This window comes from Perognathus longimembris, chromosome 2 (assembly GCF_023159225.1).
Source record: "Perognathus longimembris pacificus isolate PPM17 chromosome 2, ASM2315922v1, whole genome shotgun sequence".
NCBI classification, from domain to species: Eukaryota; Metazoa; Chordata; class Mammalia; order Rodentia; family Heteromyidae; genus Perognathus; species Perognathus longimembris.
In genome coordinates, this window is record NC_063162.1 from 12,555,342 (window position 1) to 12,581,041 (window position 25,700).

At 42.9% G+C, this 25,700-nt stretch overlaps 1 protein-coding gene across 15 annotated transcripts in view; it reads left to right on the forward strand.

Moving 5' to 3' along the window:
- Positions 1-25,700, forward strand: part of Ablim1 (actin binding LIM protein 1) — a 243,101-nt gene that overhangs the window by 121,360 nt on the left and 96,041 nt on the right. For all 15 annotated transcript variants that reach the window (XM_048338187.1, XM_048338185.1, XM_048338196.1 and 12 more), the window contains 3 exons: positions 1,224-1,358; positions 14,795-14,978; positions 16,637-16,746. In XM_048338187.1, coding sequence (XP_048194144.1) covers positions 1,224-1,358; positions 14,795-14,978; positions 16,637-16,746 — 429 coding nt within the window. Of the gene's footprint in view, positions 1-1,223; positions 1,359-14,794; positions 14,979-16,636; positions 16,747-25,700 lie in introns of those variants that run through there.

Here is a 25,700-nt window from a genome sequence, read left to right on the forward strand (position 1 = left end):
ACCTGCTCTTTAGTCCAGATTTCACAAGAAGCACCTTGTTTGTTAGTATGCAGCCATAATGGGCTATTTGGACTGTCTTCATGTAAACTCTTTCCAGGTGAAATGAGAACCTTACACAGGTTTGAGAAACAATACTTACTCTATCTACAGCTTACAGGGAACTCCTGGGGGCAAGGTGATTTCGAAGTTCAACTTCAGCAGTATCTGCCCCACATGCCCCCAGAAAAACAATCAACTTTGTTCTTTGTGTTGGTTTTTTTAATGCCTGGTTCCTTGTTCTTATCCTATAGCATAGGTTAATCATTTCCATATAGTACATGGGTTCTGGGGACCTCAAGCAGAAAGTTATTTGATAGCCATCAAGTCCTTCTTGGCATGCTGTAGCTGAGAGTCAATAAAGCCCCAGGATTATCTCGATGCTGCAGTGTCTTCACTACCTTCCCTCTTGGCCTCCTAGAGTAGAGGCAGCGCCGGACAGAGCAGGGAACTTCTGTTTTCTGAAAACCACACTGTGGGAGCTAAAGGAATAACCTGTAAATCCCATCATGTGCTTTTTATCAATCCCTTTTTGCTCTCTGGGGAAAGGTTTGGAGAGATCCACCCCGCTGCACGATTCGCAATATTTTTACAATCACTGTTTGCAGTCTGTGAACTGTACAGGCAAATCGGCCTCCCACAGGTTAAATGAGCCTCCAAATTAAGATCAGGAAATCCTTTCTGCTGAATTAGACCAGCCAGGACCCACACATCCTAATTCACAAGTAAACAAACATCTGGGCTTCTCTGGAGCGTGAGGTTTCCGCTGTGGGCTGTCAGAGGAGCCAGGGAGGAAAGGGAGGTATTGCTGGGGAGAAAACACACAGCTTTAGAAGATGGTTCTCATCTTCAGGGGGTTCACAGTTCACCTTGAACAGCTGAAAAAGATTTTCTACATCAAGAAAAAGGCATTTCAAAACATCAAACCAACAGGACTGTGTGTATAATGGCTCCATTACATGCAATTCTAGAGAATAAGAGAGGCAGACAACGGACAACAGGGTCCACAGAGGAACAAGTCGAGCGTGACGCCTCGGTCTTTCTTATCTGGGGATCTCATGATGGAGGTGCTTAGGTCACGCTCCTGAAGTCAACATGCAGCTCACTGGCTACCATGTAATGGAATTTGTATGTCCTTGAGAAGGTACATTTTCATCCTCACCTGTGCCCTCTGTTGTTTCTTCCAGTGGCTCAGCCTCAGGACCCTCATCACCCCACAGAGAAGCCCATCATTCACTGCCATAAATGTGGGGAGCCATGCAAGGGGGAAGTGCTTCGTGTGCAGACCAAACATTTCCACATCAAATGCTTCACCTGCAAAGGTAGGTAGCTTCACGTTCTATGTCCGGGCTCAGCGGTGTGTCCCTGTTGGTGCCCAAGTGGCCAATGTAGTGGGAGTGTAGCTGACCCCTGGGGATGAAATGACTTCAGAAGCTCCATAGAGTTTCTCTGTAGTTTGGAATTGAATGAGACTCAAGTGGCTGGGGAGGGGGTGTTTCCTCCCCATTCCAGAGGTTCATAGGCCTTTAGGTATCCCCTGAAGTCCCTGTCCCCAAGAAGGAGGAATTAGCTCTTAAAACAACCACAATCCAGTCTTGTGTTTTCTGTTTTCTATTTCTTTTCCTAGGAAACAAGAGATTCCTCATGAAGTAACTTTGTTCCAATAGTCATTAATTAATTCTCTGAACCCAGTTCAGAAGATTCTTCATACAGAAAAATAACAGAGAAAAAAATCTTGGGTGTTTGGTTAAGAGCTGGCTGAGTGGCCAGGAGGTCTAGTCACAGGCTGACTTGAATTAATTCTCTCTGGAATTCTCCCCTCCCCTCCCCTTGCTCCCTTGCTGGCCTGTGTGTGTGTGTGTGTGTGTGTGTGTGTGTGTGTGTGTGTGTGTGTGTGTTCACTGTTGACAAAAGCCTCATTTCTTGAGTGGAAGGTGGTGGGGGGGAGTTATCTCCTCATTAGTAATTCCTAAAATACAAATACTCATAGCGATAAAAAGTGAAAGTTTTTTACTGAAAAGAGAAAGACAAAAGGACATCTCATGTGAGAGTTAACCAAGTAAGGAATGAGAGGTTATAATGCATGCTTAAATCAATTTCCAGTCTTTAGGGCTTCATGGAACGAGTTGTAGTAGGCTTAGGGTTGGTGAGCAGGAACTTTGCTGGTGAATTCATTTTGCTTCTTGACATGTTTGATGCCTAGACATCTGATGGTTCAGGGATGGTCCAGGAATAATTCATCCATTTACTACATCAAAAGTAGAAATATTACCAGCCACCAGTGGCTCAACCCTGTAATCCTAGCTACGTAGGAGGTTGAGATTTGAGGATCACAGTTTGAAGCTAGCCCCGGCAGGGCAATAAAGTCTGTGATAATGAGGCTCTTATCTCCAATTGACCACTAAAAACTGGAAGTGGCACTGTGGCTCAAGTGGTAGAGAGCTATCCTTGAGTACCAAGAAGCTCAGGAACAGCGCCCAGGCCCTGAGCTCAACCCTCACAACTGACAAAAAAAAAAAAAAAGCATAAATATTGCTAGCATTGGTGGTTCATGCCTATGATCCTAGCTACTCCGGAGGCTGAGATCTGAGGATCATGGTCCAACACCAGCCTTGGAGGAAAAGTCGGAGACTTTTACTCTAACCAACCAGCAAAAAGCCAGAAGTGTGGCTCAAGTAGTGGAGTGCCAGGCTTGAATGACAAAAGTTAAGGGATAGCATCTGGGCCCTGAGTGCAAGTCCTGTACACACACACACACACACACACACACACACACACACACACACACACCCAAAAGCATGAGCATTGTGCTAAGTACAGAGAACATAAAAGACACTGACACACAAGGTTTGCATCCCAAGAACTACTCAGAGACTATTTGAAGACACGTGTAATAAGCAGCGTTTATAATACTGAGTAAAAAGTGCTGTACTGAGAGATGGATAGGATTCAGACAAGGACCAGGAGACCCTCAGGGGACCTGGTAGTCCATGTGGGCATAATGTCCAGTGGCAGCAGATGTGACAGAGGAGGCACATTTATGGGATGCTTACAGTTTAGGGTTGATATGCTTTGATGGACACACTGAATATAAGGAGTGAATGATCTAGGTTTCTAGTTGGATATCTGGTGGGTGGGTGGAGTAGTCACCAACTATTGGAATACAGGAGCATTGGAGAGACTGTCTCCTGGGAAAGAGAGCAAATTCAGCTTGGGATGCATTGAGGCTCAATATGCACAGGACATCAAAAGTGCTATAGATTCAGCCCTGCAGAGGTACTGGACTATGCTGGGAAAGATTTGAAGGTCTTTAGTATCTTGCTGGTGGCTAAAGCTATATAGCCATGTATGGAATGGCCCCAGAACAGACCAAGTGGCAGAAATGGATACTAAAGAATGTTGGTATTGGGAAGAAGCAAAAACTAATTTCTATTCATCCCCTCAAAGGGTGAACAATCTGGTAATGAGATGAAGAGAGTGGTATAATTGATGGATAGATTCTGTAATTAAATGAGCAGAAGATTCTCCAGTGCTTCAGCTATTCCTTATAACCCAGCAGGAGAAGACTGTGGCTGCAAGAAGCTAACTGTCTTCCCTACACAATAGCTTTGTTCACTGTAGCGCCACACATCCCACTGACTTAAAGGAGGAGGCATTTTAATGGGATCTGCTTATTCTGTAGTACTGTTCCAGTGATGTGATGGTGCTTAACCACATCCTGTGTCTCCTACATACCCTATGAGAGGATAAGAAACTTGAAAACGCATTCAAGTTATTTATCTCCATTTGGGTTTGGAAGTGTTGGTATTAGTATAGCTTTTTTGGCTGGGCAGAATGGCTCTGTGCAAGGGATGAATTATCAGTGTCTCCCATTTCTAAATGGTGAGGAGAGACGTATGGCTAGTATGGATAATGACATTTATTTGGGTACAAACTTCCAACTAGAAGTAAATGGAACTAGATGTTTCTGCTGCCATTTAAAGATGGCACTTTCAAACATAAGTTACAGTAACTTTATGCCTCTTTAAACATGGAACTAGTTTTGTATGTTATTTCCAGCCACATCATTTTAAAGAGATGTATGAGTACTGGTTATGTATGGAAAATTGACAATTAAGAAAATCCAATCAGGTGAGCTCTTCTCTCAGGGCAGCATTCACAGAATTCCTCACATAGAATTATATTTTTATATGTTATATATATATACACACACATTTATGTTGATACATATGTATATGTTGCCATGTAGCAATGTAAGTTTCACTGTCTTCGAGGGTGCAAAAATGGTATTTTTTGATGTCTTCTAAAAATCCCTTGGTCCCCTTTTATCTATAGTGTTCAATACATCAGTAGGTCAACATACCAACCTAAGTTTTAAAATATTTATCGAAGACTCTTTGAATATTCAGACTACAAATTCTAATTGTAGTGAGTTAGAATATATTTTTCAAGAGTTACTCTTTTTCGTTGGGCACCTGAGGTCGGTACTCAGGAAGCTGAGGTCTGGAAGATTATAGTTCATAGCAAGACCAAGTGGAAAAATCTATGAGACTCCTTCTCTAATTACAAGCAACTAGCTAGGCTGGAGGCATTTCTCAAGTGGTAAAACAGCAGCTGAGCAAACAAGCAAGCCAAGTAAATGCAGGACCCTGAATTCAAACCCCAGTATAGTTATTAGTACTTTTAAAAATTGGGTTCTGTGAAAGGCTTGAGAAAAACATCTCATCTTCACCAGCATTTTTCATTTTTTGCCTATTTAGGGTTGCTTCTCATGTCAGTATCACGCTATGTAGAAAGGTATTCTTATAAAGCACAGAGATCTTTATGGAGTCATGTGGATGACAACGGAAAGATGGAAGGGTTTAATAGACAGGGTTTTATGTGTTTAATTTTTTTAAAAAGATTGTATTATCCAATTATATTAGAACCAACTATATTCTAAGGTGGAAAGTGGTTAAAAGAATGAGTTTGATATTCTCATTGCAATGCAATCCCTGATTTGATTTAGATGCATGGATCAAGAAAGTGGTATCACCTTGCTCAATCCACAAGGCTTGCATGCTAGCTCCATTATGGGGAAAGGTCTTCATTCTGTCTGAAGTATTTTTTGCCTAAGGTATAGTGCAGCCTCCTTTGGGAGCCCTCTCTCATTTGTAGCCGCCTTTGTGGCCTTAGCTGTGAACTTATGTAACCTACATCTTTGGGTTCTGAGTAACAAACATCCCCCTGCTTTGTCCTCCTTAGTTGGAAAAGAGCTGATCACTGATTTCCTTAAAATAACTCCCCATCCACATAGAGACTGCTATTACCCTGACCTCTTAAAAAAATAATTCTGTCTAGTTTTTGAAATGTTCTTTTCCACTCCTTTAATTATTCCAGTTGCTGCCATTGGTCCCATTCTAGTTGCTTCTCATGGCAAATTTAATTCATCACAATCCTGTCCCCTGTCTTGGGGGCTTTCTTGCAATTGCTAAACCTATCCCAGAGCATTGTCCCACTCCACTCCCTCTTCTCCATGTAGCCCTCATGACTGAAATCATCTCTTGAGGGGTTGACTTGTTGTCTGTCTCAGAAGCTCAAGAGTGCTGGTCCAGTTAGATGTCTTCTTGAGCAAAGACAGGATTACTGGCTCCATCATAACCTGCCCAAACACTTTACCTGATGCTGTGCCTACAGTGTGTGTCTGGAGCTACACACCCAGACAGCAGCATGACACCGGGGCACTCAGACATGTCTTTCCATCTCGATAAGTACTGTGTGAAACATAGGAGCCTCAGAGATGATCCTTGGTCCTTGCCTTCAGAAAATGTACAGTCACATGTGGACACAGTCACCCTGGCAGGCCCTGGGCTATTTCTGAAGATTAAGAGACAAAAGTCAACTGTTCTCAGTCCCAAGGATGTGGAGTTTAGGAGGACTTGAAGACCATCACTTACTTCTGCAGGAAGTCAGACCTGAGTGGGACTGAGGCTGAGTGGTGCTGACGTCAGCGAGGAATGGGAAGGACATAGAGGAATACTTAGGAGGACCTTTTGGAGCAAGGCACCCATTTGGGGAGGGATTGGGTTAGGTGTTTGGCAAAGCAAAGCAAGTGAGTTACTAGATAAAAACCTGTAATCCTAGCTACTCTGGAGGCTGGGATCTGAGGACTATAGTTCAAAGAAAGCCTGGGCAGGAAAGTCAGTGGGACTCTTATTTCCAATAAGCAACCAAAAAATGCTGAACGTGGAGCTGTGGTTCAAGTGTTAGAGAGCTAGCCTTGAGGAAAAAAAAAAGCTGAGGGACCACATCCAGGCCCTGATTAAGTCCCAGGACCAGCACCAAAAGAGTCATTCTTATTCATTCGAAGGAGCTCATTGGGAGGTTTAATAGACCGTGTACTACTCCATCCTGTGGTTGTTGGAAACAATGGGATGTATCTGTGTCCCTCTGTTTTCTGTAGGTTTTATTTCTAGACACACTGGCAGTTATCTCTGAGGCTTTCTCCTTGGTGCTTGGGAGCTCACAGAAAGCAGAAGCAATAGCTCATTCTGGAGATTGGGAAGGGTTAAGGAGAGGCGGAATCAGTCCTTAATAAAATCTACATGTGGTGCCAGAGTTCGGATCTGTGGCTTACTTTGAGATATAACCTCTGGAGGTAAGCAAGCATGGTACCACGAATCACAGCCAGTCATAGATATCTTTTTTATATGCTCATTTGTAGCCCTAATGCTTTATAATAATATAATCTATAGTGGGAGACTTTAGTAAATACTGTGTTATATACCATATTTTTTAAGCCAAAGAAGAAAAAAAAAAGGATACTGACTGAAGTATTATTCTGGGTGATATCTTTGTTTCCTGAGCTGTTTGTAATTAGTATTGTTTACACATGAAGTTCTACAAGTGCACAAAACAAACTTACTGTGTTGCCAAAGAGTTTTTGTTTTCTTGGTTTTTGTTGTTTTGTTGTTGTTGGTGGTGGTGGTGATGGTGGTGGGTGTGGGGCTTGAACTCAGGGCCTGGGCACTGTCCCTGAGCTCTTTTGCTCAAGGATGGCACTCTACTACTTTGAGCTACAACACCACTAATGGTTTTCTGGTGGTTAATTGGAGATAAGAGTCTCAGGGACTTTCCTGCTCAGGCTGGCTTTAAACCATGATCCTCAGATCTCAGCTTCCTGAGTAGCTAGGATTATAGGCATGAGCCACCAGCACCCAGCTTCAAAGGGTTTATCAATAGAGGTTCTAAAATGGTTCCCTTGCAACCAAAGCTCTTGCTATTAGAAATTCAAACTCTGAATTAACCACAAACCCTTCCGTGTCTTGCTTTGGAACCCTATTTTGCCATCTGGTGGAGTTTCTTCCACAGATATGATCATGGATTTTTGAGGTACATTTAGAAGCCAACATGAAAAATGATTAAAACATGATTTTTGAGGCTTTGTATTTGATTCCAGGACAGTACATTAGTGAAAGTTATTTTTGGTAGAAATCTGCCTCTCACATTGTTGTTAGTGAGTGTGTGCTCAGCTATTCTGAGCTTGGGCTGCAGTGCTAGCATGTATGTCATGGCTACACTGTGTACAAGTTTCAGACGCATGGCCCTGGGTTTCCGGGCAGGTAGATTCACTGAAACCTCACACTAATGGAATTTGGGGGGTTGGGAAGGCACTGTGTCACCAAAGCCTACCATTGTAATGGCTATGAAGAAAGCATTTGAGGAGAGGAGTTGAATATATCTTGGATGATAAAGTTTTTTAAAATCTCTTTGGAAAGGAAATGGAAGGACTTGGAAAAAATTATACTAAGTGAAGTGAGCTAGACCCAAAGAACCATGGACTCTGTGGTCTCCCTCATAGGGAATAATTAGCACAGGTTTAGGCTAGTCACAGCAGAGGATCACAAGAGCCTAATAGCTATACCTTTATGATCACATAAGATGATGCTAAGTGAAATGAACTCCACGTTATGGAAATGACGGTTATATCACTGTTGTAATCACTTTCAACATGCCCTGTGAAACCGTAGCTTCTATTGTTGATGATCCTCTTGTATCCCCTTCCTGTGGTTGGACCCACACTATCACTGTATATCATCTAAGTACACTGGATACTCTATATTCTGGTATTAGAACTAGGGAAGTAAAAGGGAATATCAAAATCAAGAGACAAAGGATAAAAAGACAAACGACTCCAAAAGCAATACTTGCAAAACCATTTGGTGTAAACCAACTGAACAACTCATGGGGGGAGAGAGAAAAGGGGAGGGGGGAGGGGGAGGAGGGAATGAGAGAGGAGGTAACAGTACAAGAAATGAACCCACTGCCTTACATATGAAACTGTAACCCATCTGTACATCACTTTGACAATAAATAAGAAAAAAAATCTCCTTGGAAAAGATGGAGGGAGAGGACACATCTTTGGTGTTCACAGTGCAAATCCAGGGGTGAAGGGTTTGGGAGGCCAGCTGGCTGGTTCTGCCCCACCTGAGTCTAGCAAAGGGCATCGTAGGAGGACCCTGGAATGTCTGTCATGGGCAAGGTAGGGCAGGGATTTGACCTGACTGAAGGTCAAGTAGTGTTTCTGGGGTGGGAGGCATGGCTCAGTTGGTAGAATGCTAGCCAGCACGAGTGTCAGGTACTGAGTTTGAGTTCCAGTCTTGGACCAAAAAGAAAAAAACCTAACACTTCTATAGCTCCCCCAGGTGTAAAGGGGTAAAACAGGCCCTCGCTTCAGAATCCAAGTTCAGAAGGGCTTGTCACATCTTCTGATGATGGTGCTGACTGCTGGCAGAATGCCAGACCACCCAAGCCTGCCCTAGAAAAGACTAGAAAGGCCACCAAAGGCTGCTGGCACCTCAGTTAAAATGATTGTTTACTCCAAGTGAACTTGAAAGCATTGCTCATGTTTTATTCCAGCTCCTCCCTGTCTTCCTGCTAGGAACTCATCAGAACCTAGGTACCAGCAGCGACAGCACAATGGAGAGGTGCTCTAGCCTGGCTGGGGACAGAGGGAAGGTCTCCTGCAGGGTCCCCCCAATCCACCCACCACTGGGCAGTATTTTAAGCATGCTCCATTCTGCTAAATGTCTGGCAATATGTACTGGTTGACAGGCAGATGGAGTGTCCCTGAGATGAATTTGTTGGAGCGTAAAATGGAGCTGCTGTTTTTAGAAAGTTGGAGAAAGAATTGCTACCACAGCCCTGTTCATGTCAGCACAACCCTGATTGGCTCTATCTCCTATCCCACGCCTCCACACTTTGTTCCCTGGTATTTTTACAACCTGGACAGTTCTTGTTAAATTTTTTTTTAAGAGTTGAAGTTTTCTTTTTTTAAATGTGCCTGTTACTAATTTGATCCTTTTTATATAGAATTTCTGAGCTGTGCACGTTCCCACTGGATGAGTAGCTAATGTTATTCTGTGGTTTGTAGAGAATGAATTCAAGAACATTACATCAGTAAGGCTCAGGACTGTTCGTAGCCAGGTTTTCATGCTAGCGAAGCAGGGGAAGTTTCACTGGGGCCTCGAGGAAAGAGTGTTTTAATAATTGATCATGGAGAAGAAATCATTTCATCCTTTTTTTTTTGCTGGGAGCCCCATGTTTGCATGAAAAGAGTATATTTTTTTCCTAGGGCTTGTATTGACTTTCAACTAGAGCAAAGACAAATGGAGATCCTAAAGTAAAAAAATAAAAATCCAGATGAATCTGAGTCTTACCTTACTAATTAAATTTTGGTGATCACGTAGCTGTGAATAATTTGATTTTGGCCATTAGTTGAAAGTATTTACTAAACTGTTAATATGAAACAGACCCAAGCTTTACTTTTTAAAATGATATTCACCCTTAATTTTTTTTTTCAGTACCAGGGCTTGAACTCAGGGCCTTGCTCATGGTAGGAACTCTACCACTTGAACAATATTTGCAGCCTGACTTTTTGCTGGTTATTAGATATGGAGTCCTATGGACTTTTCTGCCCAAGTTGCCTTTTACTCTTAATCCTTCAGGTCTCAGCTTTCCGAGTAGCCAGGATTATAGGCATGAGCCACTGACACCCAGCTTCACCCTTAAAACAATTTTGGTGAAAATTTGGTCAGAGTGTAATTTTCAGTTAAGCCTATGACTCTCATACAAATGTAGAAGGAGCAAAGACTGATTCCACTTATTCTAAGTAGAGGAACCAGTAGGATAGTGATGCTGCTTAATAGAACTAAAAGGAGCCAGGTGCCTGTAATCCTAGCTACTTTGAGATCTGAGGATCACAGTTCAAAGCCAGCCCGGTAGGGCAGGAAAGTCTGTGATAGTGATACTCTTATCTCCAATTAACCACCAGAGAACCAAATGTGGAACTGTGGCTCAAAGTGGTAGCATGCTAGCTTTGAGCAAAAAGAGGCTCAGAGACAGCACCTAGGCCCTGAGTTCAAGCCCCTCAATGGACCAAAAAAAAAAAAATCTAAAAGGAATGGGTTGCAGAGATATTCAAAGAAGCATGTCAGAGCTACGTGGTGGGGTAAGACAAAAGGCTGCTTCATGCTCCAACACAGTGGTGAAACTAGACAGAAACGACCTGCATCTCTCTGTTCATTGGGTAACATGAGCAGCAATTAGGCTGTTAATCAACAGGAACGAGCTAGTCAAACACAGATCCTGTCCTCCTGGGTAATGCAAGAATCCACACGAGCTGCTCAATAATGCTCCAGTGTGACACTGAAGGACTGAAATTTTTTTCCCTTTACCAGGTTCCAACATTTTGAATGATTTTTCTTTACATCTTAGTATGATTAAAGCTGAGCATCCATTGATACAGGGGTACCTACAACAGTCAGATTTAGGAACAGGCAGTTGAAACAGGCTTGCTAGGGACTGGAGAGAAGGAGAAGCAGGGAGTTATTGTTGGATTCAGAGTTTTGTAAGATGATAAGAGTTCTGTGGTTGGATGATGGTATTGGTATTATAACAATGTGAATATTCTTATTGCCACTGACTGCCCACTTGAAATGATTAAGATGGTAAATTTTACGCTGTATGAATATTAGCACACAGGTATATGGGACAAAAGAGCCAACATCACAATCCTATGTAGGTGAAGTCCCTTTTTGTTATCCTTAAAATTATAAGTAGACTTTTCTAAAATCCATTTTAATTTTGTGACATTTGTTCTTTGCATGCAGTAATATACCACAGCCAACACTCTGGGTTTTATATGTCAGCTCTATAAATTGTACATACCATAACAGACTCAGCTGGTAGAAATTCAGGTTCTTTCCGTGTGTGTGTGTGTGTGTGTGTGTGTGTGTGTGTGTGTGTGCGCGCGCGCTTTTTCTGCCAATATAAGAACTATTGGATTGGATTTAATGGCTAGTTGACAAAGTTGATGTAAGAGTGGGAATTTCCCCATGCTTGCTACTGATACACTGAGAAAGCAGAAGAATTGCCTAAGCGTCCTTGTGCGTGTATGAGAGTGTATGTACGTGCATTGCATTCCCACACATGCACAGGAAGGAGGTTTCACAGAGCAAGAGTGAGATTGGGACCCGGTTGGAAAGTGCTGACTAGACACAGATGTGAGAGACTTTCCCTGGGAGCTTGGATGTTATAGAGGAAGGGGTGGTGTCTGTGGGGGGTTACCTGTGAGTAGGGCCCTCAAGGAGGAAGAGCTGTCAGAGGAGTAGCAGGGAATGCAAAAAGAAAAGAGCCTGAAACCATGTCACCACCATCCAGTCTCAGCAAACACCAAGAGACTTAGAATCTCTTCATTGTGAGCTAGTGTTACTGTGAGCCTGCAAGGATTCCTGGCTCTCTAAGCATGTGCTTGTTTGTTGTCTAAACCACTAGAAGTAAAATTGTTGTCATTTGGTAAGCCTCCCTGGGCCACTCCTTGAAATGTAAGGAAAGGTCAAATCAAACCCCAATGGGACATTGGCCTGTCTCAACAGTGCCATGAAATCATTTGGTAAGGCTGTGCTAGGTCCATAAAAGCTAGGATTTAACAAAGGAGAATATGTGTCACTTTCACAAAGATATGTGAACCAGAGAAAGCCTCACAGAGGCATCCTGAGGTCACAAAGCACTAATAAAACATTCAGTGATAGCTTTGAAATGGCCTCAGTAATCTGTATCACCATTAAGATTGTCCTGTTGCACTGGTGGCTCATGCCTGTAAATCCTAACTGCTCAGGAGGCTGAGATCTGCGGATTGTGGTTCAAAGCCAGCCCAGGCAGGAAAGTCTGTGATAGTGAGACTCTTATCTCCAATTAACCACCAGAAAACCAGAAGTGGAACTGTGGCTCAAAGTGGTAGCATGCCAGCCTTGAGCAAAAAGAACTTAGGGATAGCCGTCCAGGCCCTGAATTCAAACCCCACCTCCACCACCAACTATAAAAAATGATTATCCTGTTGCCACCAGATCTTTTCATAAAGGATCTGTGAACTTTTTTACCTAGCTTTGGTGAGAAGAGAGCTTAAAGGGAATGACTAGGGAGCCCAGTCTGTTGTCCTGTCACTTTGTGTAAAGCCTAACTTGGAAAGAGTAACTGAATCATCAGAACAGCTGGTGCCTGAGAAGGGAAAATAGTGGGAACCTGCCAGGTTAGAGGTAGAACTAAATTTAATAATAACAACCAAAATGATGATTATGATTATGATATAAACTATGTTTCAGGTATTAGCTACCATGGTCAGGAGGTCCCTGAGAAGGATCTCAGAAAGAATACAGATAAAGACTCTTGTCCATAAAGTACTTTGTTAACATGTAGGAAAATAATAGCACATACCTACAAAAATACTGAGATCAACTTACTTAAGGTGCTCTGTGACCCTCCCCATTCTGATCGTTTCATCTGTTGGTCCTGGGGCTTGAACTCAGGGGCCTGGGCACTGTGTCTGAGCTTTTTCACTTAAAGCTAGCCCTCTACCACTTTGAACCATAGCACCCTTTCAGTTTTCTAGTGGTTAATTGGAGGTAAGAACCTCACAGACTTTTCTGCCCAGGCTGGCTTGAAATTGCCATCCTCAGATCTCAGCCTCCTCCTGAGTAGCTAGGATTATAGACGTGAGCCACCAGCACCTGGCTTCTGATTGTTTCTTGTTGCTGAAGGAATCTGCAGCCAGAATGAGGTTGGTTCATCCCCGGGCTCTCTGCATGGTCCATGTGGTAAGAGAGAAGCAGGTGTCATTCTTTGGGGGCTGGGGGAGGAAACACTGGTGGGGTGGCAGGTAGCAAGGGCTAAGCAAGCTGTTTTCTTGGGAAAATGATTACAGAAGTATTTGCAGATGGTCTATGTCATGCCCTAATCTTGGGTTACTTCATTATATATTGCAAAGAAGCAGCTCTGGAGAGTTGGTTTCGACAGACCATTGAGTCCACATGGAAAGCTTGTTTGTGACTTGTGTGCCACCTTGAATATCTTTACCTACTGGGACGGGGGGGGGGGGTTACATCCAGCAGGTCTCGCTGTGCTCAGCCATAGTTCACTAGACATACTGATGAGTCGTGAGAACCAGTGGTACCCTACAAGTGGTGTTGAAGGGCCTTAGGAATTCAGCATTTTAACTCTACTGGTGTAGGGGCCTGGGCTGAGTACTGGTGGCTCATGCCTGTAATCCTAGTTACTCAGGAGTCTGAGCTCTAAGAATCATGGTTTAAGACATCCCAAAAGATTCTCAGGTAGGAAAAGTCCCTGATACTCTTTATCTCCAATTAACTGCCAAAAAGAAGGAGCTAGAGCCATGATTCAAGTAGCAGAGTACCAGCTTTGAGCAGAAAAGCTAAAAGGTAGTGCCCAGGCCCTGAGTTCAAGCCTTAGTCCTGCCTCACTCCCCCTCAAAACAATGCCTTGGGTTCTTTGTGTAAGGCTCTTCCTTGTGTGGAGTCATTCAACCTTGGGATAGAGAGGTCAAGGTTGAAGATGTCCAGCTTTGATTGTTGTTCCCAGTCATTTGGCAATAGGAAATTTTTGCTGTCAGGGGATTACTCTGGGCTTTATTTGTGGACTAGTTGCCATAACTTGCTTGGGCCTTGTCTGAACACGTAGGCCAGGCCCTTGCATCCCAGGACCTGCTTATTCGTGCCATTCCTGTAATCCACAGTTGTATACAGCTTTGCAAGAAAGATACCAAAATGCCAGATACAACAAAGCATTCACTTTTCTATGCATTGTGGTTATAGAAAAACCTTTGTCTTGAATATTTCCTTTTTACTTGCTTGCTGTTTTTAACCCCACTATACAATATATATGAATAGTTGGCTTGTCCTATTGCTACCCAAAGAGAAAATTCAACGTCTGAAATCCTCAGAGCTATGGAAATTATTTCCAGACTGTGAAAAAAAAATAGCTACTGGAAATTCTAGTTGCTACTTTGGGTAGAGTGAGAATTTATTACTCAACACAGTAACAATTTGGGCCCAAACTAAGCAAGTTGTGTGGGTGAACAACAAACATCTTTCCGAAAGGCACTGCCAGGGACACCTTTGTTGTCTAAGACAGCCTGACTACAGCATATCTTTCCATCAGAGACTGATTACCTCTGATTCTTAAGCATACCACAGAAGCCATTGAGACCCAGCCAGTGGACTGGACTTGTCTGAAGTATTTCAAGACTGCCAAGGGGAGGGAGAGAGAAGGCAGAGCCCAACAATAAATAGCTCTTTGTACCAAGTCCCCTCCCCTCACCCAAAACCATTGAGATCACAGTGAGCAGCCAGCATTCAGTAGAAGGCAAATGCTGCCCAACAGCTGGGCAGATAATAACGCTCGATGTACACTTGTCTTTCTACAGTGTGTGGCTGTGACTTGGCCCAAGGAGGCTTCTTCATAAAGAACGGGGAATATCTCTGCACCCTGGACTACCAGCGGATGTATGGGACACGCTGTCATGGCTGTGGAGAGTTTGTGGAAGGCGAGGTGGTGACCGCCCTGGGCAAGACCTACCATCCCAACTGCTTTGCTTGTACCATCTGCAAGTGAGTGATCGTTTTGCCAAGCCAAAGCTTCTTTGCTCTTAAGCAGTAAAATATCCCTTCGTTGATGTGTCTTTTCCTCACGTGTATGCATGCTCTGTCAAAATGGAACCTCCCTGGGACACTTACATGACCCTCTCTCCAAAGGAACATGGCTAATGTTATGCTGTTGGTAACTGGATAAAATATTGAATTTCTTTATGACATTCTCATGCATGCATGCAGTCTACTTCAGACATACTTATGCTTCGTTACTTCTCATAGCCCCTCTGTACTGCTGGACCCCTTCCCCTCCAAATAACCCCCTTCTATTTTCTTAGCTCCTTGAAACATCTAGATTCTACATGTGTTAGAACACAAGCAATCTTTGTCTTGCTAAGTTTGGCTTATTTTGGTTAACACAATGGTTGGCAGTTCTAAGTCTGTTCCTACAAATGACATCATCATATGGCTGGTTTTAAACAGCTGAAAACCCACTGTGACAGTACCTGCAGGTCTCAAAAGATTTTGATTCATGAACGAAAAGTTGCTTAGAAGGATAAAGTTTATTTGAAATAAACAGAAGGGTGTGTGTGTGTGTGTGTGTGTGTGTGTGTGTGTGTGTGTGTTTACAATATTCTCTCCAGAGGGGCACTGGTGATTCTTATCTGTATTCCTAGTTACTCAGGAGGCTGAGATCTGAGGATTGCGGTTCAAAGCCAGCCGAAGCAGGAAAGTCAATGAGATTCTTATTTCCAATTAACCACCAGAAATCTGAAAATGGAGCTATAGCTCAAAGTGATAGAGTGCTAGCTTGAGCAAAAAATGAGCTCGGGGCAGCACCCAGGCCCTGAGTTCCAGCCCCCTTGCCAACAAAAAATAAAATAAAATATTTTCTTCTAGCTAAGTAAACTGGTATGAACTCATAGTCCCAGTACTTGGGAGGCTGAGATAGGCTTATCACTTAAGCTCTGGAGCTCAAGATCAGCCCGAGGCCATTAAAAAATAAATAAACTGGTACTTTTACTCTATGGCAGAGGTTGACAAGCTGTGGCCTACAGGTGAAATTGGACCAATACCTGTTTTGTTTTGTTTTTAATAAGTAGAGTTCTATTGGCACCCAGCCAGTGCATTTGCTTGCGTATCCTTCAGGGCTGTGGTTGGGCTGCAGTGGGGGGAAACGACTGGGTCCCAGCACCGCACCACATTCAGCTATCCAGGGAGGACAGGGTTGAACTCAGCAGCATTGCATCAGAGCTCAGAGAACGGGAGAATCGTGCTTGGCTACAAGCACATCTCCTGGGGAGGAATCCTGAGCTCTAATTGAAATTCATAGCATTTAAAACGTTCCTTCATAAAGGTTTTCCATTTGGAAATGTACTGTTCTGTGCGCCCTGCTAGGTGATGGTTGGGCCCTCTCTCCACTTAGGAGGGAAGGTAAATCTTCCATTTCACTGTCTGGTTGCTTCAAGAACCAGTGCCTTCTCTCCTTGCTCATGATGAGGCCCGTGGATTTGTTAGGCCCCCATCCAGCTGGCCATTGTGAGCATAACTCCAGCTCAGACATTGGCCGGTGCTCCTCCAAGAAATAAATTTGCTCCAGAGGGCAGCAAATGCCAGGACTTAGGGAAAGGAATGGGACGACTGGAGTAACCTTGAGGCTGGTGTCTTTCTGCTTCTAGGCGCCCGTTTCCACCAGGAGACCGAGTCACATTCAATGGGAGAGACTGCTTGTGTCAACTCTGTGCACAGCCCATGTCTTCCAGCCCCAAAGAAGCCACCTGCCCTAGCAGTAAGTATAGCAACCAGCGACACAAACCTCTCCTTTGTTCAGAGGAAGCTCAGGCAAAGCCCAGCCAGCTAGTGCAAAGATAAGTCCCAACTATGACACTTTCAATAGTCAACCGACACCTCATGAGTCAACCCAGGCAGGGAGAAACGTCTTCATTACGTCAAAAAGATGCGAATAGAATCGGGTAGCAGGCTGTCCATTTTGACAGCTAGTGAAGGAGAAATAATTATAAAACATGTTGAAAAGACTTACATCAGGCCTGTCATAGTGGCTCAGTCTGTAATCCAGTTACTCAGGAGGGAGGGAGGGATCTGAAGGATCCTGGTTAAAGCCAGAAGGAGCAAAAGTTCACAAGACTCCATCTCAAGTAATAAATCAGGTATGGTCGCATGGGCCTGTGATACCAACTACAGAAGAGGCTGTAGGTAAGAAGCTTGTGGTTTGAGGCCAGTTCTGGATAAAAAAAAATGTGAGACCTATTTGAAAAATAACTGGAGAGTATGGAGCAGTTGATAGAGTACTTGCATAGCAAGCATAAGCCCGAGTACTACCAAAAAAAAAAAAGAAAAAATAGAAAAGGAAAGGCTCATCTGTAGTCGTAGAGATTGAGATGGGAGAACATTTGGCAGCTATTCGTATTAAAATCACTGTCTTCATACACTTAAGGAGCAAGTGAGGTGATTTCTATTACCATTAAATACTTCCTATTCACTGGGAGAGGTTCTGACATTGGTTCATTTGACTGTGTACTCTCAATGTATGTTGTCCTTTGAACTAGTGATGAAACTGTGAGCAAAATAACATTTCCCAGCCAGGCACGGGTGGTTCATGTGTATAATTCTAGCTACTCAGCAGATCTCAGGTTCCAGGTTCAAAGCCAACCCAGGAAGGAAAGTCTGTGAGCCTCTTATCTCTAATTAACCAGCAAAAATGTGAAAGTGGAGGTGTGGCCAAGAGTTAGAGTGCCAGCCTTGAGCAAAATTGCCAAGAGTTCAAACAGAATAAGTAAATGAATAAATCAGTGAATATGTAAGCTCTTCCATCCTTCAGCTTCTAGAAAGAGCACATGGACAAATGCATACACAACTTTATCTAATAGGTAAAAAAAAAAAAAAGAAAATTGAGTAAAGGCATGGCTTTGTATTGGGCAATCAAAGCAAGATGTCACGTTGTTTATAAGAAGGTCTCATGTGACCTGTGGGACTCTAAAGAGAACCTGCCTCCTACGCAATAGTAGCCAATCACTCTCTTTCTTCTAAAAAGTACCTTTAAATAGCTGTGAGTAGGTCAGAAAATTACTTGTATAAGCAGGTGCTTTCTGAATCGTGAGCACTAAGGTAGGAAGTACCATCACATCTCGTTTTGTTCCTGGGACATTTGGGGGTGGGTGCAAAGTTGGCCTTGCTTTCTGAGGATTTTAGCAATCATTGGGCAATGTGGATAGAGTAAATCCCCTTTCAGCTCTGTGTATCACAGTATCTAAGAGTGACATAAACCACTTCCAGCTGGAGGAATTCTATGAAATGTATAACAATTCCAAATCTTCCTCTTCAAGTGAAATCCATATGTTTGTTACAAATAAGAATATTCTTCTGGGCACTGGTGGCTCATGCCTATAGTCCTAGCTCCTCAAGAGGCTGAGATCTGTGGATCACAGTTCAAAGCCAGCCCAAACAAGAAAGCCCATGAGACACTATCTCTGGTTAACCAGCAAAAAAGTCAGAAGTGGAGGAGTGGCTCAAGTGTTAGAGCACCAGCCGTGAGCAAAAGAAAGCTAAGAGACAGTGCCCAGGCCCTGAGTTCAAGTCTACACACACACACACACACACACACACACACACACACACACACACACACACACACACTTCTGACCAAGCATGGATATTGGAAGGAAAAAAGAAGAAAATGCAAATGTTCATGTGTTGTGACTGAAGACTAAACAGGCAGGTTGATATGACTCAGTGCTAAGTGACAGCAGCCTGGGTAGGGCAGCAATCATCCAGCAAGCATGACCCCGGCACCTAGTGGGTGGCAGGACTTTCCTGGTACCTGTTTACTCTGCCGTAAATACAAGAGAAGCAGGTTGCTGGGAAGGTGAGCTTGCCTTGGGGTAGAAATAGTCAGTCATCATGGAGGGCTGTCTTTGAAAATACATTAGCAAATTCTTGGGAAGAATGCTTTGGTCTAATTATAAAAGAGGACTTTCTGCGGGCAGGAAATGATGGCAGCTATAGGGAGGCTCCTGGCCAGGGAGGCCTGACAGAAATGGCCGTGGTGTAATGCTGGTGAGAGTCTTTCGTGCTTTTCTAGGTGTCCAGATTGAGGCTGGTGACAGCCAAGGTCACACAAGGACCCACAGGTGAGGTGGCTCACATGCTGGTCTTTTGACCCCTGGTTCTTTTTTGTTTGTTTTTGTTGTACTTGCTCAACTTTTTTACTCATGGGTGGAGCTCTGCCACTTGAGCCAAACCTCCAGTTTCGGGCTTCAGTTTTTGCTGGTTAATTGTAGGCAAGAATCTCCAGTGTTTGTTGGGTGGTTTTAAATCACGATCCTCAGGTCGTAGCCTCCTGTGTAGCTAGGATTACAGGTGTGAGCCAGCAGTAACCAGCAGATCACTGCTTCTTTGCTCTCTGTGTTGTTTGCTCTACATTCTCTCCATTGTTGTGCTTTAAGAAGAAGATAGTTCTTAAAGGCTTCTCATTCTCTCAGGCCATGCTGTTTGGAGCCAGACTTTTCAAGCATAGCTTCACCAATATGATGGTTCTAATTGTTATGTGCATGTATGAAAATGTCATAGTTAAACCACTGTTTTGTACAACTCATATTTGATAATATATTTTGGGTACATTTATATTCTCTTATTCCTTCCCCCCCCTTTTTTGTAGTACTGGAGTTCTGAATTCAAGGTCTTACACTTGCTAGATAAGTGCTGTACCACATGATCCATGCCTTCAGCCCTTTTGCTTTCATTACCTTTTGAATAGCATCTAGTTTTCTACCTAAGCTGGCCTTGAACCAGGATAATCGGTTCTCAGCCTCGGAAGTAGCTAGGTTTACAGACATATTCCTACCTATATCCTCTATTTTTTAAAAATATGCAAATTATCCATGTGAAAATTGTTAAGTATAAAAATGTAATCAAACTTCCATTGTCTTTCTAATTCTAGATTTAACCATTATTGCTAGTCTGAAAATTGTTGGGCCAAATTATATTTTCTCCTCTTCTAATGGATGGCAGCTCATTTCTGTGCAGCTACTTTGGTCAGAACATCCTTATTTTTAAAGAAGAACATATCTATTTATATAAGCACTGAAAGGCATTTATAGGCTGTGTGGGTGTCTATGAAAAAGAGACTTGTTATATTTAGATACTCATATGCAAAATATCTCAGACTAGGTAAGCGCACAAATACTAGAGTAATGAGAATTCTCAGCAAGCTTCTAAAACTCATTGGAGCATAAGTAGAAAACATTCAGTAGTTATTGGTTCCTTAAGAACTGCTCTACACTTCAAAACCACCTTGATTTGATTTCAGTTCCTATTTTAAATAAAACCAAATGGCTGTTGTAATCTTGGCAAGGTTCCTAAATAGAAACTGAAAATGATTTTGTTTTATTGTGAAACTGTCCCTGATGATGTTCAGAGTCTGTGAGGTATCAACAAGGTAAGGCCATTTTGCTGGTGCTAGGGGTTAAGCTCAGGGCCTCGCACACTCTGTTGGCTTTCATGCTCATAGCTGGTGCTCTAGCATTTGAGCCATGCCTCAATTCCAGCTTTATACGGGTTAGAGATAGAGATATGGACTTTTCTGCCCAGTCTTGCTTTAAAGCTCTATCTTCTGGATCTCAGACTTCAGAGTAGTTAGGGATGAGCCATGGGCACCTAGCTGGAAATCCTCCTTTACCTCTAGAATATTCTGCTCAGAGACAGGTTTGCTCTTCTAACCCATAGTATTATTTCATATTCTGTGTCTAGTTTTCTGTAATCATGGAATGGGAAGCACAGATGGTATAAAAGGGATACAAGCAGAAAAGAGCGATAAATAGAGGCTGAGTCAAGGGGACAAATTATACCAAATTGCTTTCCCATTGAGCTTACTGAGCAAAGATGAAGTGTGTCTACATTTTACAAGCTCAGTTGTCTTCCTTTTGTATCAAGGCTTGGTGACTGGAAAGACAGGAAGCTATTCCTAGAAACAATCTACTTTCATAAAGCACGATTGCTTTGAATTAGTTATAGCACTCGTTGCACCCAGTTCTGATGCAACTTCAATTCAATAAGCAATTGACATGATCTCAAATGGAAAGAGGCCCTCACGGGGTTTGGATGAACATTAATTAAATGGTGTGACTAGCTGAGTCATACTTTCAGAAAATATTCTCGGCAGAGGCATTATTCTCTAGAAGGTTAACTACAATGCTCTGAAGTTTTACTTCATCGTGCATTTTCACCCATAGCTAAGACACTGGACTCCCAGGGGTTAAGGAGCCATGTGAGGGGGATGTCTGTGTGTGTGGCAACCTGGTGCATAGAGTCTGGGTTCTTATTTCCTCCATGGTTCCTCCAGGGCTCTCATCTATTCCAGGAGCGGGAGTGGGCTGCTGTCTGCCATCACCCTTTCTACTTCAAAGGGTGTCTGAGTCGTGTCTGATTGCATGTGGGCTTGGTGGATTGACATGGTGAACACCCCCACACAGTACATCAAAACCAGTGCTTCTCCCTTCCCTTCTCTACATAGACCTCTCTCGAGCATCCTCATTATCCTGACTGCGATTGGAACTCCCACAGGTATCACACAGGTAGCACATGCTTTAATTTGGATTGAGTTCAAAGCATTGCTGCTAAAAGAATCAGTCATGTGCCTGGAGAAGAAAACATTTTTCAATTATTTTTATTTTTCTCTTTGGTCCAAGGGAATTTTCATTTACTTTTAAGATCTATCTCAAGACATTCTTTGAAAGTTCAGTGGAAATTGTCAGATGAGGTAGATGTGATGGGTAAAACAGTAAAGGTTGTACCGGGCCCAGATAGAGACTTTCCACTTCCTCATTGGTAAAATGGGATGGTGGAGGTAATAAGTGACTAAATCATGATGCTGGGTTACTTATAACATTGATTTTTTTTTTAATTTGGGGGGAAGACAGTCTCCACTTTTTGTAAATCTCCTTTTGTTGCTGTCATGTTCTTCTCAGCTGCCTTTACCCACTCATTTGGTATTTTCTACTAATATAAAGACCAATGAGCCCGGTGCCAGTGACTCACACCTATAATCCTAGCTACTCACAAGGCTGAGATCTGAGGATCAGGGTTCAAAGCTAGCTCAACCAGAAAAGTCTGTGAGACAACCTCCAATTATCCTCCAAGAAGTGGAAAATAGAGCTGTGGCTCAAGTGGTAGAATGCTAGCCTTAAGTGACAAAGCTAAGGGACACCACCCAGGCCCTGAGTTTAAGTCCCAGTATTAGTGCGCACATGTGTGCACATATACACACACACACACACACACACGCACACAATGAAGGCAGGAATACATGTACACTTAGAGCCCATGGACTCTTGGACTTTGACAATAGTGTTTTATAGTCAGAACCCCCAAAGAGATCTTTAGAAACATTCCTCCTGTAGGACCAGTAGCAGAAGGGGTTCAGCAGGACCCTGCTTTAGAATTGGGATTATTATTGTTGTTGTTAGTGATAGGACAAGGGTTTAAAGTCTGGGCTTTGCACTTGAGCCATGTATGCCCCCGCCCTATAGCATGGGGTTTGGGCAGTTTGTTGGCTGGTTCTGATGCCAGTTTTTCTGCTTATAATCTTGTAGGCCATGTGGCTATGAGAACAGCCTTCTCCCTGTTTTTTTTAATGGTTTTTTTTTTTTTTTACTATAAAACAAAAAAAATATTAGAAAAAGTTACCTAGAAGGAAATGAAAAACCTCTGAGGTGTCTTTACATGGGAATAGTCTGGTGAACATGCTCTGGGTATTTGTGAGTGCTGTGGACACGTGTACCATTAGAGACCCGTACATGCTCACTTCAGTTCTCCCTGGCATTGTGTTCATGAGTCTCCTTTAAAAAATGATTTGCTTAGCCAGGTGTCAGTGGCTCATACCAGTAATCCCAGTAACTCAGGAAGCTGATATCTGAGGACTGCAGTTCAAAGCCAGTCATCTCAGGAAAAGTCTGTGAGATTCCAATTAACCAATTAACCACTATAAGCTATAAGTACAGCCGTGGCTCAAGTGGTAGAGTGCCAGTCTTGAGCAAAAAAGCCAAGTGAGAGCCAAGCTCTAGTGCTAGCACATGCATGCACACTCACACACCACACAGTAAATAAATAAATAATCTGTGTTCTTCTGAATACCACATGTTCAGGGACAGTGCCCAAGCCCTGAGTTCAAGCCCTAGTACAACCACACCCACCCACCCCTTCAAACCTGTAGCTCTATTTTATTTTCTTCTGCAGGCACTTCCATAATACAGTGTACCAAACCAGCTGTGCAGCTGGTTTACATAAATCAGTGTCATCAGGGCAGTTAGTGGGTCTTACATAATAAGGCACACATCTTCCAACTTGCCACTAAACCTAGAATTTTAGTGGTTGGAATAATATTTTACAGTTTAGTTTTAATTGTCACATAGCAGTAAGAATTTAGCTGTTCACAAGGCCTACTTGTGTATCCCTCTTAGTTGTAGATTCCTACTGATTTTCCCAGGAAAGATACTCGATAACTTGCTCTCTGTAGCTATGCCTGGGCAAGTGGAATACATAGCTGGCCACAGGGAAAGAGGACAATAATTTGACTTTATACAAGGAAGTTTCACCATATATATATGTATATATATATATGTATATATGTATATATATATATATGTTTATGCCTAGCACTGGTGGCTCACACCTGTCTGTAATCCTAGCTACTCAGGAGGCTGAGATCTGAGGAAAGCAGTTCAAAGCCAGCCCCAACAGGAAAGTCCATGAGACTCTTATCTCCAATTAACCGCCAGAAAACTGGAAGTGGTACTGTGGCTCAATGGTAGAGTGCTAGCCTTGAGCTAGAGCTCAGGGACAGCACCCAGGCCCAGAGTTCAAGCCCCACTACTGACAAAAAAAAAATCTGTTTAAAACCAAACTATATGTAAAACAAAATAAAGTTAGCTTTACAACATAAAATGCAAGGCCTATTCCAGACCGAAGCATGTCCTTGCTGTGACCTTCGCTCATGTCTGTTAAGTGGCTGGTCACCCAAGGAAAAGTACTGAAACTGACATCCAACCCCCCCCTTTTCCTCTTCTTGTCTTTGGAATGAAGTAAGTGAGCTGATGTTTGCTAATGGGTCCTGAATCTGAGAAGCTGACGTAGAACTGGATTACAATTTCCCCTTTGGCAAGGGCCCATGTACCGTGGGTGATGGTAGCCAGTTAAAGTTTTGTCATAAAACAAATTCCCGGGTTAAAATTTACCATTGAATTAGGGAAACCAACCCAAGAGCAGAGCTTCTGGGTCGAATGTCTTTATGGAGGTGATTTTCTTAGAGTAGGAATCAACAGTTGTAAGGTGACCATGCCAGTGGCTTTCAGTGTGTAGTTGTATGTTGCACATCCTAGTCCCCAGATATCCCTGTCATTCCCTGAAAACCCAAACCCACTAAGCATTTTATTCCCATTATACTCTTTTCCCAGTCCCCACAAAACTCCTAGTATTTACCTCTCTCTGAATATTTTATATAAACTAAATCCCACAACCTTTTGTGTCCTGCTTTTTTTCTTTGATATAATGTTTTCCAGGTTCATCCAGATTGTAGCATTTATCAGTTCTTCATTTCTTTTCATGCCTGCATAATATTCCATTGTGTAGCTATATCATATTTTATTTCTCTTTCATGGAGGACTTTTAGGTTGTTTTCATCATTGCCTATTGTGAATTTGATTAGCATGCATGTACAGTATTTGAATAGTTATTATTTGAATCCTGGTGTGAATTTAAGAGAAGTTTACCAAGGGGGAGCCTGAATCTCAAAAGCAGTAGCTGCCAATGTTCTAAACTTTTTCCAGAAAGTACTTTCTGGTGCTCATAGTGCGGCAGATCACGGCCTGGACAGCACTGTGTGAGCTTAGAGGGCTGAAGGTCAACGGGGTTCACCCAGGAAGCCCATCCTTCTCCCTCCCCCCAGTTTTCAGTCCTTCCCCTTTTCTATTCTTCTTTATTTTCTCCTTCATTCCTGGCTTGAATCAACTACTACTTGACCTTTTCTCAGCTCACAAGTACAAATTTGCCTGAACATTTTCCAAACTCCCTTAAAAAAACACAGTATTCAGAATACTGAGGACACAGCGTTTGAACTCAGCCATAATCGCTGTCCTTCGCGCAGGAAAATGAAAAACAATAGTCCTTTTAGGGGCAGCTCAGGGATCAAATAACGTTTGCAAGGCATGTCTGGATTATGGCTGGTAAGCAGAAAACAGAGCCGTCCCAAGCTCACAAAGGAGAAGAGGTAGAACCTGGCTGGTGCTCAGCCTCGGCGATGTAGCTTGCCCTGTCCACCGAGGCTGTGGGCTGAGCTTTTCCCTCACATAGGATGGGTGGGAAGCAGTAAATATCAGAGAAAGAGAAAGAGAGAGAGAGAGCGAGAGAGAGAGAGAGAGAGAGTAGAATTTATAGAGGTAAGCCACCATACCCAGCCTTGGAGGGAAGGGGTATGTATACATTGTTAATGAATTAACTGAGAAGAAATGATTCTTGGTCATCATCTCTAGGAAGACGGTACTCAACATTAGCTAAAGGAGACAGGTTGACCTTGAAAATCCATGACATTTCCCACAGCTTCCTGTGAGCACTAGCTTTAAGGGCTTGAACTGGAAAACTAGGAGCAAAATAATGACAACTTTATAAGCTTATATGCTATGGAGGAAAGGCAACACAAAGTGCCAAATACTAGAGTTTAGAAGACTGAAAGAA